The 19139-nt window shown below is 40.3% G+C and overlaps 1 protein-coding gene across 1 annotated transcript; it reads right to left on the bottom strand.

Moving 5' to 3' along the window:
* Nucleotides 1–4696: 4696 nt before the first annotated feature.
* On the bottom strand, nucleotides 4697–14239 carry sp3a (sp3a transcription factor). Its single transcript, XM_028394302.1, has 6 exons — nucleotides 14060–14239; nucleotides 13558–13655; nucleotides 9013–10225; nucleotides 7830–8016; nucleotides 7539–7735; nucleotides 4697–6217 (listed from the first exon to the last, which is right to left on the bottom strand). The coding sequence occupies exons 1-6, from the start codon at nucleotides 14064–14066 to the stop codon at nucleotides 5925–5927; spliced, it is 1995 nt and encodes a 664-aa protein (XP_028250103.1). The 5' UTR covers nucleotides 14067–14239; the 3' UTR covers nucleotides 4697–5924.
* Nucleotides 14240–19139: the final 4900 nt, after the last annotated feature.

Below are 19139 nucleotides of genomic sequence, written 5' to 3'. Positions count from 1 at the left end.
GCTCTAACTCAGTGCAGGTGCAGTAAAGCATGGCAGTTGGTCAATTGCCCAGAACCCATTACTTCTCCCTGGAGACCAACCTTGTAATGTGCTAGGTACCTTCTGTAAAGGATTGACCTATTGTCAACAGAGAAATCTGTCCGGTTTTTACATAAAGACACAAGTGTTACTCACAAGGTTACACAGCCGGGTTAGGAGCTGCAAATATACTCAGCAGGAAGTAAATACCTGGTTTGCTTCATCATTAAGCCACAGAGAGAGCGTGCATTGTGGACAGGCTTTGTATTGGCCTGTTGAGACACTTTGCATGTTGTAAGCACAGAACACAAAATGTAACATTCATATTGTTTCCCTCTTTGTGAGAGTGCCTGCACAGGTGCTCTAAACATCTGCAACTGTGCCGGAGATGGGAATAGGATGACCTTGGGTGCCAAATACATCTCTGTTCCGGTGTCATCTTCAGACAGCCACTGTTTGACCATGATCTACTAGATGCATTCTATCCGACACTTGTAACAATAGTGTAAATGGGACGAAAATTGAGCTCACCTTAAAGGCGGACTTCAGTCCTCTTGAAGGCTGAAAGCCCTGGAAGAGCCCAGTGCCCAGTGGCAGCTCAGAGTCCTTGTTTTGCTCCCTGAGACGTGTGTAATCAGAGAGAAAGTCCAGCACAGATTACAGTCTTCAATCAGTCAGTGAGGAAAATGATATGTACATCATTGTCTCTGCCGCACATCCCAGGCACTGTCAGCCTGCATGCATATTACCTGTGTCAAAGCTGCCAGGGACATGACGAGAGAAACTGAGAGCCATCACGGAGCCGCCACTCAGGGGGGGGGGGGGTGTCGAGTCTTCCAGCGCCGCATCCAGATTCAGTCTCCATGGGGACTCTACTTTGACCTCTGGGATGTTGTTGACACCATTTAATGTACATTTTCAGATACAAAACGTCTCTTTTCATATCTGAAATTGTTTTCAATGGGCTGAAGGCCAGCTCTTGTCACCAAAAAGAAAAATACTGAGCGCACACACTTTCCCTTGCTTTTTCCTTGACTGTGAAGTCCAGGAAAGTTGAAACCGTTTGACCTTGGGGAGAACAATAGAGAGTTATTTCAGTGTGAAAACTATACAACTGCTGTGAGGAGTGACTAAAAATTATCCCTTCTGATCTTCTCAGAGGTCTCTAGCATCACCTCATGCAATTGTCTCCTCACTACAAAAACATATGCATACTGTGCGTAAGTACAAAGGCCGACATAATGTGGGAAATTTAGATGGAGCCGTTTCATTCTTATTGATTCAATTTTCACAGTTGGATCTGGAACAAAAAAACATACATTTAATAAACGCAACACAGTGGGGGACAGATTTCACAATAAAGATAGCAAAGATCCGATCTGAGTTCCACCCTCCTGAAATAGAACATGGCCATAATTTCTCTGAGACAAGAAGGTTTAATTTGAGCTGTGAAGGGCACCTCTGCATATAAAAGGATGATGGATGCAGCCGTACCAACACACACATACCTGTCTATGCAGTGTGTACAGGCCGCATTCACCCGGACACTCCTAATAAAAACTGGGGGGGAAAAAAAAATACACGAAACACTGAATCCATAAACATGCGACTTCTAGCTGCGGCCATCAGGTTTACATAATAGCACCACTGTCCCACACCAGGTATCTGTTCACCTTGAGAAGTCCAGACCGTAACACAATGTCAACATGAGCACTTTATACCTCGACAATTCTGTTTGTCTCCTTTGGTCCTGCTGGGGCTCCAGAGGGAGGTCACCAAATAGTCTCTGGAGTTTAAAAAGAGAGAGAGAGTGAGAGAGAAGAGGCGATGACCTTCTGTTAAATTGGCCACATTCAGTAGAATATCAGGTTATTGAGTTGATCCATGCTGTGTTTCTCTGCCTGGGGAAAATGATCTGCACCATTATCTGCCTTCTGCAGTTGATCAAGGGCAAGAATGTGTGAGGAATGTAGAAACACCAGACGCTGCTTTTAAATACAGTTTCAAATGTCTTAATGGCTAAAGAGAAAAACAAGTATCTGTCTGTAAAAAAAAAAATGATGGCGGTGAGTGCTTTTCACTTATGGAGGGACATGCACAGTTCATATGCAAAATACAATAAAGGCTTTAAATTCTGTGGGATGTTTCAAAGAGGAAAAACAGCATATTGTAAATGAATGCAGCTGCAGAACCCCAACAATTCATTGCACTGTACTTTCAAGTTGTTGATTCCTTGAGAAAGGCAAATAATAGTCATTTTGCAAAATTGCAGGCCTATCCTTCAACAACTGGGGAAAACAGTTAAAATTGGGCATGGATAGGGAAGAAGCAACCCTCTCACTGAAGTATTTCGTATATTTGGGACAGCATAATGAAATAAGTCATTTCTGCCAACAGTTCACATTACCTCCCAATGGTTTAAGAACCATAATCCCAATAGCATTTTGAATTCTATCACACATACAGTTGGAAATGTTATTGCATGATTACAGTGTTCCTTTCCCTCTGCATAGTTATTGTATTTATGCATTTTGCACATGAATTGGAAGAGAAGCCGAGCACCGTGTACAATTACACCGCTATTCAAAAAAAAAAAAAACGGAGCTGGAAGAACCTGAGCCATTTGATACAAAAAACACACACACAAACAACTCGTAGTGTCAGCACTGTCTAAAACCACACCTGCCCATCCCCACCAACACAACACCAAAGCTGTATAATACAAAAAAGCTTTTCCTTTTCTCTCTAAAATAACACCTAAAGTTGAAATCTGTTTTGATAAATCTGCTTCACATGCAAAGACACCACTGCACAAGAAGCTTTACTTGCATGTGTGTTTCATCAACTGGACTGATGGAAGCTGATACACACGTTTAAGAGGAGTTTGTTGACAAAGTTAGGCTCAAATCCAGGTAGTCAGCTGAAGTGGCAGTGTGGATTGTGTCATGCTCGGCAGCCACCGGTTCTGTGTTTCCTCCCTTTTACTTGCTGCCAGCGAGGATCGCCCACTGATGGCAGCTTTTATCTGCAATAGCCAGAGGAACGCTGCCTCTTCCTGCTACAAGGCAAAAGCACTTTGTCAGGCGAGACAAAGTTACCCCGGCTGTGATACCGGACAATACAGAGAGCATGATTTGCATCACAAAAGCTGCCAGATCATACACAACCAGTGCCATATATCATTAAAAAAAAACTCAGACCTAAAAATATTTTTATGAATCTGCATCAAAATGTGGATTGTAAGTGCAGATCATCCCTGAGGCCTGTATATCACAGATTTCATTCCTGCAGGGGAGCAAAGATTATTACAATATTCAGATTACCGAGCAGGGGAAATTAATTGGACTAATTAACATACAAGTAAATGATGATACCGTTAACACATTTCATTAACTCAAACTGTCATTCCATGTTCCTGGTGCACTTGGTATTGCATTACAATGAATTGGACTCATTAAATTATGCAAATGAAAAGGAATGACAAAACGGACGAGTCCTTTTTTAACATTATAGACCACATTTTCTGACTCATTTTCAGCAAATTGACTAAGACTCCAAAAGCATGTGCTTTTCACTCAGATTTACCAGATAAAGCTTTTTATAGACTACAATTTCAATTATGTTCTCAGGCACAAAAAGCAGATAGGTTATAACACGGTTTGAAGTCCCTCATGCCCTGTGGGCTAATATTAAGGAAAAATATAAACAGAATTTAATTAAAATCATATCCCATTTTAAAAGAGAGCTTTGGATAGTGATGCAGCATGGGTGGTATTAAGTTCATATATATATATATATATATATATATATATATATATCAAAATATTAGTAACATTATAGAGCAAAGAGAGGAAAAGCTTTTCTTAATTTCCCTTACAGACAAGAATCCAGGTCATAAAACCAGGAGCTGTTACCTCTCCTGTCTCTGTAGGGTTTGTTCAAAGTCATGAGACAGTACTTTGTTCTCCAGCAGCAGAATATGTTCCTGACATTTCTGTGTGACATTAACTTGTGGTTAATTGAGGGTCTGCAGCTCTTGTTGGCCTCAGTGACTTCTGTCTTTATCTAAGCAGGTGCTACATGGAGAAGGTCAAGGGGTCAGACATACCTCTCTTGTCCTGCGTGCTCCCTTGGCTGTAGTGACATCTACTGGACTACTAACCCAGAGTTTGTGCCACGCGGGGAGCATGAACCTCTCGGCTGGCTGACACGTCTTCAACAAGGAGACAAAAGCAAAAATACAAGAATTCAAAAATATTTTAGTATCAATTTGACCTCAGAAAGCAAGATGCATTACAAAAAAAAACATTACAAATAAAGCAGAAAAGAACATTCAAGTGTAACAGAAAGATTTATATTGATGTTATATTGACATTTATACAGAAGATTGGAGTGAGGATAAACCTTCAGTGTTCAGTACAGAAGGTGAAGATGCTGCTTGAATGTTGCAGCATCGTGCTATAGGTAAAGTCTCCTGAAGAGGACCGAGCGGCCATGATTGGATCACATTACATGTTTTTAACTGTCAAAAGAAAAAAAAATGTGCATGTGCAATCAGATTGGGAGGAAACAAAAAAAAAGCATAAAATGGAGCCGGGGGAATGTAACATACAGAGAAAAGCAAAACAAGGACAGAAACATTTACTGAAAATGGCTATTCAGGAAGTATACAAAACTTTTTTTTTTTTGTATTTTTTACAAAATGACAAGACTAAAGTCAGGAGAGCAGTGCTGTTAACAAAATGAGTACCATGTTCAGGAATACACAGACTTTTCACTTGCATGACAGGACTGATGGAGCAAGACACCGGTGAAAAAAATCTGAAAAGCAGTTTCCATAACATGAACAGTGCTTCTAAAAACTGACATGGTAGTAATCAATGTATGGGTAACATGATGACACCCTACTTCACCTCAGCTTTTCAACCATCAAAACACATTTCTTCACAATGTCCCAGCATGATCCAAGAAGCTACAGGGGTGATTTACTCTACTTATATCACACAGTAACAAGTCACCCTGAGTTTGTTGTCGAATTTGGCAATTACCTCCAAAAAAATGGCTTTTTTTTCTTTATATTACACGTTTGTTATTTTTAAATGAAGTCCTCCAAAAAGATTTTACAAAAAACATATTTGAATTACACATAATGGAGCAGTTCGAAATAGTCTAGACCTTTAATATCACAAATGCATTGTCTGTGTAAAGCCCAATATAAATAGCTGTTCAGTCAAAATATTTCATAAGCAAATAACGTGTATCATATCAACAGTATATGTTCAAGAGGAATTACTATACAAAATGTTGATTGTTTTTTACTTTCACCTGCAAAATGTAGTGATTCCTAAAATAATAATGGAGGAAGGAGGACTGACTGCAATGAAACAAAAATGCATAATAATAATAATAATAATAATAGCATAATAAGGAAATAATTGTGTGGACATAAACAATGTTTTTACTTCAGCTGGATTAAAGCAGCTCTGCTGTGAGTTTTGCGCAAAAGAAATTTGGAACAAAACATCATCGAATATACCGTCAACAGAAGGCGAGGAAAAGAGCTGCTCAACTTACCAATAATTTGTCATGAAAGACACATAATTAACAAATTGGTAGAATTAAAACAAACTGGAATCCTACATTTTCCAACTACACAATATTGTACAAAATAAGGCATTTCCTTGTGTGTTTACTGCAATGTCTTTTTCCACCGTTTTACTTTGAAGTCTGCACTTTGTTTTTCCTAAGTAAAAACTGAAGGCGGACATGGACAGACTACTTCTGTGTTAAAATATATATATTTATATATATTCATATTTTAGTTTTTCCTTCAAAACTCGAATAAAAATGTAGGTAGGAGTATACAGTATGAGAGAGGTTGTAGAAGTTCATAAGTTGAGTGAAATTCACTCCATGACTTCGCTGGCCGCTACCGTGGTGACGAGCTGCAGAGGGATCTCTGCGTTGGCCAGGATGTCCTGGGCGTTGCTGGAGCCCTGCTGGATGTTGGTGAGGATGAGGGTTGTCCCGCCTGCGGTGGTGATGATACTGTCTGTGGACCCTGCCGATTCCATCGAGGCCACCACAGCGCTGCCAGAGTTCACGCCTTTTTTGTTCTGATGAGTTTTAATGTGCTTCGCCAGGTGGTCGCTCCGCATGAAGCGCTTGGAACATTCCGGGCAGACAAACTTCTTCTCTCCTGCCAAACAGTAAATATAGTTTGAAACATGAGAGTCTGATGGTGAATACATTTAGAAAAGCTTAAACATAATGCCATGTATCAGAGTTTTAAAAAAGTGGTTTGAAAAGTTACATTTGACTGATTCATAAATAAACTTAGATGTAACCTCTCTATTTCACTATAGGTGTCTGTGTAGCTAGGACCCAAACTAAGTGCAGTGAGAAGTCATTTTGATGAGCATTTATCACACTCACACAAAAAAAACATACATCTTCATCCACAGTGATTCCATCACTGTATCAGATAAAGCAGAAACAGGCTGTTCAGCCAGTGATTGAAGAAAAAAGTTACATATGAGAAGACTATTACAAGACTATACAACTGAGAGCACATTCCCAACCGATTTTACACAGAAATTCCTCAAATAAAGCTGCAATCAGGACAGTCTGAGCAGGCCAGGTGTGAACAGACACTGCCATGTTTGAGTTATGCTATGCCAGAAGCAGGATGCATTGAAAGCAATCTTTTGCTAGTTGTTTGGATGAGCAATCCTTCAGAAAGCTGCAGTCAGCCTCTTGTTAATGGATGCATTATATAGTGGCACTGCCTTAGTATATAAGATAAAAGCTAAACACTCGCTGACAAAAAAAAACAGTTTTACTGTGTGCTGTGAACGACCTGGGTCCAATGTTTAATCTGAATAAGTTGTCTAATCAATCCAATCTGTCAGTGACAAAAATGACATAGGGATACCATACAACTGATTATAGTTACTAACAGTTACAAGTCTAGAATTATTGAATATGGACTTGAAAAGTTGACTGTGAATGCTAACAGCAGCTGACAGCATAATGAAATGCTACTTTAGCTCATCTTGTCAAAGGCCTCTCTGCCAATGATGGTAGAACACTGCAACTACAATACGAGCCGCTGGTGATATCCCTTTCAAATGTCTGTGCTGGCTTTAAGTGCCATCAGATGGTCACCGCATATCGTTATGTTATTACTTTCTGTATTCAGAGAGAAAAATCTTTTGAGCTATCCGTCTCCAGACTGTACACAACCTCTTCAAAGCTACAGCCCCTGATTTTAATTGTATAATCCTGTGAACTACACTGCAGAACAAACAGTTTGAGCCTCACTCTAGGGATGTAAAATCTAGATATGTTTTCTGTAACAGACTTGACTCCTCACCTGACATTTTACATGTAAATCCAGTGGGGGACAAAGTCTGTTATTTCTTCCGTGACTCACTTTGCAGGGCACAAATTAACAAATTTTACAGATTTTATGGATGTTTTCCTGACACACAAACACAGAGGGAGCAAAAAAAGGGCACCTGTGTGTGTTCTCCTGTGTCTCTGCAGCTCATCGCTGCGTGTGAACCTCTTCCCACAGAACATCCAGCTGCAAACAAAAGGTCGCTCTCCTGAATGCCAGCGCAGGTGTGCTCGCAGGTGCGAAGTCTTTCCATATACTTTCCCACAGCCTGCAATGTGGCAGATGTGCTGCTTCTTCTTCCCCATGCTGGATCCTCTGAGAAGCATAGATATGGACACATAAGGTTCTGATATGTTTCTCTTTGTATACAGATCAAAGGACCATCAAAGCACCAGTCAGGCTTACTCACCTCCCACCTGACTCTTTGCAGTTTGGGCAAGTACATGCCACCCTGCGCAGCCTCTTGCCCTCCTGGCCCAGCTGATCCTCCTCATCCACCAGCCGGACCTGGAGGTGGGACAGATCGCTGGTGTTCAGGGTTGAATCGGTGCTTAACTGCCAGTCTCCAGAGTCTGGCTCTTCCTTAATCTGAATGTCTGAAATTACATGCATACTTAAATCAACAAAAGCTGGAGTAATAACCAGAATCCTGAACAGTGAAAGCTGCTTTGTAACTGACAGCATGGCAGCTAGTCTCACAAGTTACACTTACAATTAACTACTGTGATAAAATAATAACTTGATTGACAGACAATGTATCAGTGACCATTAATTAAGCATACCCTGTGGGCTTTTAGGACCACATGAGCGGCAGAAAATAGATGGACCGACAACAATAAAAAAAAAACCTCACAATGTTTTGGCAGATTTAATTGTATTAACATAAAACATAAAAGGGCTTAAATATTTGGGGAAAATACTGAATTACAATTTGCTGACAGATATTGAGACTTTAAATTGATTGGCTAAATATTCACTGTGTAATAGATGCAGAAAAATATGAAATGCTCTGTCCTCTCTGATGCAAGGGTGAGAGCTGTGAGATATAAACTGCTTCCATCATTTATTCTTTACACATTCTACTGTCAGGTTTGTGCTGCTCGGACCTTTAAACCATGAGGTATTCATTAATTTACTCGATTTCACTTGTTACTGTTGTCCAGCAACAACATTACTATACTGGCATCTCACATACTAATTTATAGACCACTTTTATGACAGACATTTTGACTTAGAATGGGAAAAGAGTGGGTGTCATTTATTACATAAGGAATCGTTCTGCTCTGTTCGAGTGTCCCTGTTAACCATGACAACGTGACAGTGAGCCAACATAACAACCAAAGCAGCTAAAGGCATCAGCCATCATTTCCAGCAGTGATATCTCAACATGTCTGCAGTGAAAATCCTACTAACTGATGTACTGGGAAAAAGTTACATCTGGTCAAAAATACAAACAATGTTTTAACCTTCTAAAACCAATGTGTTCTTCATTTTTATTGTATTAAGTTATGTGGCTGCGGTGATTTATTGTAACTGATTATTGCATCTTTATTTCACAGTTCTATTTTTATTATAGAAGCAAGCTACTGTACCTCCTGTTGCATCGGTGTCTCCCTCCTGTTGGGCCAGTGAGTTGACTGTCACTGTCTGCAGGTTGGGGATCTGCCCAGTGCTGATGCCTCCCAGTGACAGAGTCTGGACTGGTGTCAGAGTGATCTGCTGTGGCGGTGTGGTGGGCAGCTGCAGATTCTGAAGGTTCTGCACTCCTTGCACCTGAAAGGTTTGCCATTGTATCTGACCAGATGGCGTCACTGTCTGAGCCTGGATGATGAAGGTTCCCGGATTGATCAGCTGCACATTTTGCAGACTTTGCCCGCCTGTCGCCACTGACTGCACCACCTGACCATTGGTGGTCTGAACAGGAACCTGCTGCAGGTGAATGATAGGCTGAGCTGAGGACACCTGGACCGTCTGCTCCTGATTCTGATGGATGAAGCCTTCCTGAAGGCCAGAACATGAGTCAGCTTGCTCTGTAGCCACTGATGTTAATGAAGTGTCTTGTGTCAGCAGACCTGACTCGTTTGCTGCAACATGTAGCTGAGAGGAAGACGTTGGCACAAATATCTCTGGATTGGCATTGTCATTCAGTGTCTGTGACATGTGATCATCTGTTTTACCCAGATTCTCTGAGCCATCCACAGGCTGACTCGCCATAATCAGCTGGCCATCAGCAGTGACCCCTGTTGCTATAGTCTGAGCACCAGTCAGGCCAAGGGAGTCCAAGTCCACGCTGTTAATAGGAACAAAGGTAATGTTTCCCGGCAAACCCACAGGCACATTAGTAACAACCTGGCCCTGGTTGTTGAAGGTGGAGCTGCCAATAGAAACCCCCTGGATCTGCTGGACATTACCAGTCTGTGACATGAGGTTCTGGTTGTTGTTGAGGATGTTTGCAGTTGTCACACTGAGACTCTGGCTACCATCAGGCAAGATCTGAATCTGCCCTGTGGCATCCTGAGTCAGAGTTGGTCCTTCCACACCAGACGTGGAGAAGCTCAGTTGTCCATCTGCTGTCTGAATCTGAGGAATTACTTGGTACTGAATGTTAGGCACTGAATTGGCAGAGGAGTCATCCGTTCCCGATGTCACAAAGATTGGCTGGCTCTGTAAGTTCTGCAGAGGAAGAACATACTGTCCATTGGATGTTAATATTCCTTGACTTTGGATCTGTATTATCCCAGAATCGTCCTTGGCTGTTGTGGGGGCTAACACCTCCCATTTGTCAGTCCCAGTAAGCTGCGATGTCTAAGAGACAAAATAAACACAAGGAATTAATAAGCACATTAAATGACTGTTTATGTGATAGTACAGTACACTCATTTAAAAGACTATTAATAATGTAAAAAAAAGTTGAGTTATAGGAGGAGGATCTAGAGAAGAGCTTTCTGCAACCTATATATGAGGGGTTTGATCACTTATAAATTGTAACACATGCAGTGTTGCAGAACTGAAGTCTGAGAGGTGACTCGAATCTTAAACCTCAATGGTCATGCATCAGAAAGGAAACCGTTATGGTCAACAACACCTACTTCACTGAACTGCACTTGATGGTTTTATTTATGCTCTCTGATGGTAACTGCACCTTTTCAGGTGTTCTTCAGTCAGTTGTTGGAGCCATATAGCATTTTGGACAACAGAATTCTTAATAACCAAATCAGCAAACACATCTCAGTTTGTACTAACAGTACAAACCAAGTGCTGCATGTATACAGCCAAACAAGTTTGTTGTACACTCTACTCTCCTTTCACGGCTCTATTGATCTGTTAATTTACTGCTAACACAAACTTAACTCTCTTGCAGGTGCTAAAAAGTGAACGCCTGTGCCGTTCCTTGCTTCATTACCAACATTCTCAGCAGTGGTTTTTTTGGTCTCATTTGATTTTAATGAAGAAACATTTAACAACACTATGCTCTCAGTTTGATATCGATAAACAGGGATAAATTAAAAATGGTACCAAAACACAGCCAACTCTCTGTTATGATCAAATGAATATGAAATTCATCAAACTATGAATGGGTTTTTTCCTCTAGCTTACACTGCTCTTTCAGTTTTTACAAAAACAATAAAATCTGGCAACTAGTATACTGGTACTACTAGTAGATTTTTTTGGGGTGGAAGCAACTGATTACAAATACTCACATTACTGTAATTTAAGCCAGTAATTTTACTTTAAGTACAAATGTAACAAAATAATGTTCTTCTATTTTTTTAACATCACAATTTGTTTTTGAGCACACTTATGAGTCTGAATTCACAAATTGACCAATCAAAACCCTTAAACTGAGAGCAAAAGAGGCACCCGAAGCAGCAGGATTTGCTAGTTACAATTGCATAGTGAATGAGCACAGTGTCGTTTTATGGATTGAAAGTCGTGAATACTGAAAACTGCAACAGGGAAGACAAGTCTATGATGAAGAAATACCAGAGGGCGGGTGCCCTTGGCCGCACTTGGAGTTGGTAATGTACACAGGGAGAGAAGGGGACAGTATGCTAATGGAGCGTAAACTTTGTTTGCCATGTGGGGTTATATGGGCTTACAAGAATTCAACCTCAAATCTCCAAAAACACATTATGGTAAGAAGTCTTATGCCTATATTTGTGAGATATTGTTTTCATTTCAATTCGTTTGCCTGGGTCTACACAAAGTCAACAAACTTTACCAGACGTAATGTTCACAGCTGCAAGCAAATGTGTACCTCGAGCAACCATTGACAAACTTATTGCCAATTTCATATGTGAAGCTACCTTGGTGTCACAGAATTGTCATTGGATAGAGGAAGAGTCATTTAAAAGGAGCTCTGATAGGGCTGCAACAAACGAGTATTGCTGCGCCATGAGAGAATGATTCTTAATGACATCACTAACGAGTCATCGAATAGTAAATTAGTTGTCGATGCATTTTGCTCTTGAATATTACTCGAGTAGTCATTGCAGCCCTAATTGCTGGTGCCCTTGATGATGTACACGGATGTACAAAGTTGTAAGGACCACAACTGATAGTGGATGCAACTTCATCAAAGCGTTCCATGTGTTTGCAGCACAGAATGATACAGAGGTAGAAGGGGATGAAGGAGATTTGGATGCTCTTGATGTGAGTGATCAAGTTGAATATTATGATGCAAGCACAGTACTAATCTTTCCACATATATATATATATATATATATATATATATATATATATATATATATATATATATATATATATATATATATATATATATATATATATGTATGTATGTATGTATAGGTCTGATTGTAGGTCTGTAGGTCTGATTGTCACATCCATTCACACAATAAATGAAACATTTTGTAGTGCAGTTAAAAAAAACTCATTAGCATTACACACTTAAATGTACAGGAGTATGTTACACTGATGAACACAGAGTAGACCTTCATCCACTGTGGCCCATCTTACTGTTGTCAGAAGAACAGCCACAGATAAATGAAGCCAATGAACCAATGAAAAGCTTTGATTTTGTTACCTATTGTCTGCTGCCTACTCTACCAACATTGCAACATCCCAAAGTTTTAATAAATGTTTCTACTAGTTATGAACTTACAGGCAACGCTAAAGGCAAGTCATTATTCATATATGGAGCATCTGACACTGCTACAGCTGCTGAAAGATACTGTACACACATGGTGTAAATCAGATTTACATGTATATAGCTCCCTGTTATGAAGTATTATTTCAATGTTGTCATCAATTATGATATGTACTAAATCAGCAACTTTTTCAAGACCTTGGTCTTAAGCAAGGCATAGATGTTATGAAGTTAGGCACTAGTGTATAAAAAAATGTTCTTTGCATCAAAAGTCATATAATAGAATACATATTAAGTGTACAAGCAAACATAGTCATAGTCTGTTAAAAAAACCTGCTATGTGACTTGACGTTACGGTTGCCCATACAGTCAGTGTTTAGCGCTAAAATAAAAGGCATCACAGTGGCAGTAATAAGCATAATAAGAATCAGAAGCAGCTAATATTCCATCAAACCAATGCAGGCTTACCTACACTAAAACCACCTGCTTCACTGCAGTGTGATCAAAAGCTTCACTTCTGCCAAAACTGCATCAGAGCAGCAGAGGTGCCGACTTACCCCATCAGCAGCAGCACCTCTGTCCACCTCTGACAATGGTGACCCAACTTTAGTGCAGGTCGTTGCTAGCAGGTCGAGAGGTGATGGCTGAGTGTCCTACCCACAATGCAAGTTTAAAAGGAAGAGAGTGGGTGGCCATTAGTCCAGGCCAAACAAGTGTGACTTGTTGCTAAAAGACTAAACTGTGTAAGGTTAAAGAACTTCCTTTTCCAGTGTTGAGCCCCTCAGGCAGCACCTAAGATAACATCCAAGTAATGTCTGGGTCTGGCTCTAGTTTACTGTCTGTCACTTCAATCCTTGTAGAGGAGGCGGGATTTGTAAGCAGCCTGAGAGGAAGTGTTGCCTGAGAGGTTCAAATCAGGGTACAATACCCCCTGCAAGTTTGAAATGTGTGAACTGAGTAGGCACCACTCAGCTAATGAAAACGCAGCAACGGCGGAGAATGAGAGCGATAACACTGAGAGAAATCTTACCTGATTGCCCCTGCCTTCCTCCTGCTGCATAAAGTCGCTCTGACTGCTGTCCACTTCCAAAGCAGCCATATCGTCTGGTTTCATTGGCTGTTCTGGGGCTGTTAAGTGAAAAGCAAGTTAGTTATTTGTCAAGTGTGTGAACAGCCGACGCTAACGTTAGCTAAACAAACCCCAGACTCCCACACAGAGGTCTAGCCTCGGTAAACCGGCTAACAATAGATCCACTACAACTACAACGATCGCTCCAAACAGTTCCTACACCCATTAACACAGCTATATAGTGATGGTTAGTCGAAGCAGAGTTGGTCTGTGATGTGCCCTAATCAAGCTAAGACAGTTAGCTAAGCTAACGAGCACAGCGTTAGCTGCGGCTGCTAACTTAGCCGGCGATGATTAGCAATATCACCATCAAGATTACCTACTAGCATGCTAGCGAGCTAATTTAGCCAGAGGATGCCTGAGATAGCTTGTTAGCTTACATGGGTGAACAGAAATTACATACCAGTCATTGCGTGACTTGTCGTAAAGCGGAGGGTCCTGATAGTCACCAGCCTCCGGACATGATAAGCTGTTTATACTTATTGTATATGCGGAGAAATAGGTGATAACTGTCAAATTTTTTTCTATTTTGATTGACGGGCGGTAGGTAACACAAAGGGTGGGGCCTCCACTGTTGACTGGGAGTATTTGCGTCACATACAGGAAATCCCGCCGTTCTGCATAAAGGTGATTGGTTATACGGTTTGTGACGCGGTGTTATTATTTGTCGGTCGACGTGTCAATCATCCCTTGTAAGATTCTTTTCCTGTTTATTTTGCATGAACAGTTTACAGTGTTGCTGGTGGCAGTGAGTAGGTCTGTAGTTACAGTCTTTACTCTCAGTTACAATGTTGTGAATCCAAACCTCTGAATGTTTGTGCAGCCTCTATAACATTAAAGTTTTGTAATTATGAATACATGATATATGAAATCTATGCTGCCTCTGTTGGGAGCATCATGACCAACAAGTATAATAAACCTGCCAGTAAAAAAATAATTTTACAACATATAAAGTAAAAACCTAAGCTCATTCTGACTTTAAAACTGCCTATAGTAAATGAATTATTACAGAAAATAATGAATTTTGTAACGAGACAGACAGATAGATAGATAGATAGATGATAGATAGATAGATAGATAGATAGATAGATGATAGATAGATAGATAGATAGATAGATAGATAGATAGATAGATAGATAGATGATAGATAGATAGATAGATAGATGATAGATAGATAGATAGATAGATAGATAGATAGATAGATAGATAGATAGATAGATAGATAGATTAATTTAGCATTCTCATCAATCTAACAGTGGAATTTTCTAACTTGTAACTTTCTGTGATGATTACTTGGGGCACAGTGAAGACAGAATCTGAGTTTGTATTTGACTAGATTTCTTCCCCTCCATGTGATTGTGCACATTACAACATTGTGAAAGTGCATTGAAATGAGAGCCTGCATGCTATTGTATCTGCTCTGTGGCTGTGATGCTATCAGGACCCCACTTCTGAGTATTATTTGTGGTGTGTCAGTTCCTCACAGTGCACGACCGCAGTGAGGCTATTTCTTCCAACCTTCAATTCAAACTTGGCCCATTACAGCCAGACTACAAAAGCACTTTCCGTGCACTCAGGAGCTCGCGGCAGTGAATGGTGGATATTTCCAATCACTCTGCTGTCAATCCAAGTGTCAGGTAAACACAGGCCAATGGAAACAGCTTTAGAAAAACCTCGCAGCTACGTCTGTCTTACTCCAGGAGTCCTTGGAAACGTATCAGCAATTTCTACAAAGACCTCCAAGTTAAAGGGAAAAGTCAAATATCCTAAAAGCAATACAAATGCAACGCAGTGGCCTACATGAGACGGGTTCCGCCATCGTGTTTGTCTTGTTCAGACCTGTGAGTGTTGTCTCTGGTTGCAGCTGCAAACAAGGGAAATGAAATTGTATTGACACACCGTGTATTCACCTCATGAGAGGAATCTGTGAAGTCTGCAGAGCAATTACCCAGTGAGTTTCAGCACATCTATAAGGGTTCAGTGTGACAGATATGACTATAAATAGGGGCATCCATGTCCTTCTCATGGGATGATCACAAAACCGTTAGCGTTTAGCTTCTGTCATGCAAATGCTGCGCTTCATCATCATCAAATCTACATGGAATTATAGATGAGACATTGTAATCAAAACATTTGTAGTCGAAGTAAAAGCCTCTTCTTAGTGTCCACTTGTTGCAGACATTGCAGTTGTGGCACATTTCAGATATGTGTCCACAATGGTTCAGAGTGTTTTGTATTAACATATTGACAGTTGTTGTTTTTTTTTTCTTTCTGATGGCCAGTCCAAGAGAGAGTGACCTCATGGAGAGAAACAGCCCAACTGGAGGCCTGAAAATGGGACCTGAGAAAGAAAATTGAAACTGGTGCAGCATGAGCAGGTGTGGATAGAATATCAAATACATGTTAGATACAACTCTGAAGCACCTGAGACAGGAACAAGTCCTTCTTTGTCCAGAGACGACTGGTACGTGCACACATGATAAAAGCTGAGTTCAAACTAACATATGAGAAAACTTATTTATTGTAATCTTTACTTAAGAACGTCAACTTTTTTCCCCAATTTTGTATTAGAATTAATAAGCAAAGTGTGTTGATACCTGCAGGTTTAAATAGGTAGAGGTCTGCTTGTGCAAATATTGTGTATGTTTCTTATATGTGTGTTTGTAATAAGAAGTAACCATAGATCAATGTGAGGGAGTCCAAGACATCCACATGCCACAAAGTCTACTCACTTGTTATCATTTAGAGATCATTGTCACATCTGTATGTTCGGAGGTGTTCTTATTATTCTGTCCCTCATTGAAGTAAACACACACAGACAGACAGTGGAGTTGTTGCGGGTTAGGGTTGTGTGATACCCATGCCATTTAAAAATGCACCATGATAATGTGTCATTGTCATTGTGTTATTGTGCAATCCAGTGCCTTTTAAATTGTTTCTTTTTTTCACTGTAGGTGGTGTTAATGCACCTTGATACTGGTTGCCACCCTCCATCAAACAGAACATGCAGTAACTAGCTACTAACAGCAAAGCAGAGAGTTTTCTGAGATGACTAATGAGATTATGACACTCTCTGTAATAAAAGTTAGCTTGCGTGTTAGAAGGACATGTTGATGCATCGTTCTGCAGGAAGAGCTGATTAACTGTACGTACAGTACAAACGGGAGGAAAACAACCGACATGTTCACGCACCTTTACCTCCATCATCAGAGCAGAGAGAACAACATGCATGCAAAACATAGCATTTGACTGTACTGTCTACTGTCTATTCTTTACTATAACTGATCTGATCTGATAATTAAAATAGAAAGCCTGCTTTAAAGGATCAGTCAGACCAGAGAGGAAGGGAGTCTATACATTATGGTTTAAACACTCCTCTGAGCTGTTTATGGCATTCCTTTCACTCAGCACTGCACCGACAATGTATTATCACCCTGACAGGGAGAGCAATAACTCAAAGCTGTATCATAGTAGGTAATAGTAAACATTCATATGTGAGCATGAAGTGTTATTTTAGTCAAACACTGGTTCTATATTGACCCTGTGCCTATTCTGTGTGCAGCACACATGCAAATACACACAATAGCAATACAATTACGACACTTTTATTGTCATCCAGAATAGAGATAATTTCCTCTCTGTAATAATATGATACAGTGCGTTTATAATAACCATTTTATTTCCCAACACAATCCCTTGTGCATAGCTGCTGCCCTGAAAGATGCCAGTGTTATTTATATGTTTATTTGTTATAACTTGCAAAATACTTCAAAGGTCTTTGGTGTGCAAGTGATTTACGACGGCAGTCCGCGGTCTGTTTTGTGGAGCTCTCTGCCCGTCTTTGGTTCGATGCTGCTGTGGTTCGCCTCGGGGCAGAGTGGCACCACTGGATTGATGGTGCTGACAGAACATTTGTACCAACAGAGATTGTGTTAGATCTCTGGGAGCATTTTACGAGTCCTGTCGGGCTGCTTTTACAACCCAACACTTTCACCTGATAATGTTTGTGACTGCTTTAATACGTTTTCACTGTTAACTGTGGGGGGTTATGTTTGCATGCTTCGTCCCTTGATGTCAGGACAGAAAGGACACCCAATGAGTTTATAATTCATTAATTCTTGTTTCTTCTGTGACAGCAAAATTACTGGTATCAGACTCTGAAACAGCATGTTGAGCATACATGGTGCCCCCCCCCTATATACTACATCTGCAGGATTCTAAATAGCTTTATTACTTTTGCCCGAAAAGATTTACTGCCACTTTATGAAAAACAAAATACTCCATGACCCAGACCACTGGGAACAACTCATCAATCCCTGAGCCTCAAAACTGCAGCAGATGAATATGCAGGGTTTAAGTTGGCCAACACCACCCCGAGAAGAATGCAAAAACTGTTTTTGTCTCAAGCCCCCATTGTGCTCTCCAGAGGGTTAGTATGGTTTCGATTAGACAACAGAAAACAGCCTATATGAGAGCTGTAAAGGTCTGTAAAGGTCCGCTGTATGAAACTGAAGTGATTAAAATCACTGGTTAATGTAATGTAATGTAAAAGTAGTAAGCAAAGTGAGCTTAATGTTACTTTACGCGCGTTGTCATCCTGTCATTCTTTCTAAGTAGCCACAATAAACACTATCCTATATTTTGTCACTGATCTCAAACCTTAAAGACTATAATCCACCTTATTTCCATGACAAACACTATGCTTTGTAGTGCTAGCACAGACTCTTCTCCATGAAACATCCTATCCAAAAACTTGGATATGCAATACTCTTCCCTTGTAAAATGACCATTTTTATTCAATCGTTTTGTTCCCATCAAAAGGCCATTTTTTTCTCCGTAGTCTTAATGGTTACAAGATATTCAGCAAAGCACTGCTGATCTGCGGCTCTTTGTTGAGACTCCCACGGAGAACACAATCTTACTTCGGAGCGCTGCGGCTGCAGCCATACAATTCCATCAGCATAAATGCTTCACAAACACTTACACACAAAGTATAGGGGCGAGAAAAACACTACTTCAGACAACAGGAATCGTTTTCTGCTTGTGCCTGTGGATTGTGTCAACTTCTATTTTCATACTACACACAATTTCCAAAAATGTCAACTTTCTTTGTGAAAATGTGGTTTGAATGAATGAATATATATTTTGTTTCTCTTGATGTGGATAGGAGTAAGAATCATAACAAAAAGGGTCATTCTGTCAATATTTAAAGATTGAAGTGGGACAGTATAAAAAAAATTGTAAATGAAAGGTTAATTTACAAAAACTGACCACTTTTTTTTTGCCCCAAAAACACCTGCACATCCTGCGAGCGCCCTTCAAAAATCAACATCACTTAACAGATTTAATTATAATCATCCCCTCTATGCTACAGTCAATGTCAGCTGTGTCTTTTAATTCTCTAATCAGTGGTCGGCAGGACCGCTATCGCCATCCCCATGCAGCTTCCCGCTCAATACAGACATCCCAAAACACACACAGAC

Source organism: Parambassis ranga, chromosome 21, assembly GCF_900634625.1.
Source record: "Parambassis ranga chromosome 21, fParRan2.1, whole genome shotgun sequence".
Classification (NCBI taxonomy): domain Eukaryota; kingdom Metazoa; phylum Chordata; class Actinopteri; family Ambassidae; genus Parambassis; species Parambassis ranga.
This window is presented reverse-complemented; position numbering and strand designations above follow the sequence as displayed.

Bases quoted from the DNA above. Each gene is read 5' to 3' on its own strand.
- sp3a (XM_028394302.1), bottom strand. The intron at 10,226-13,557 runs GTAAGATTTCTC...TTTGTCTCTTAG, and splicing joins AGGAAGGCAGGGGCAATCAG to ACATCGCAGCTTACTGGGAC. The intron at 6,218-7,538 runs GTGCCCTTTTTT...ACTGTTTGGCAG, and splicing joins ACACAGGAGAACACACACAG to GAGAGAAGAAGTTTGTCTGC.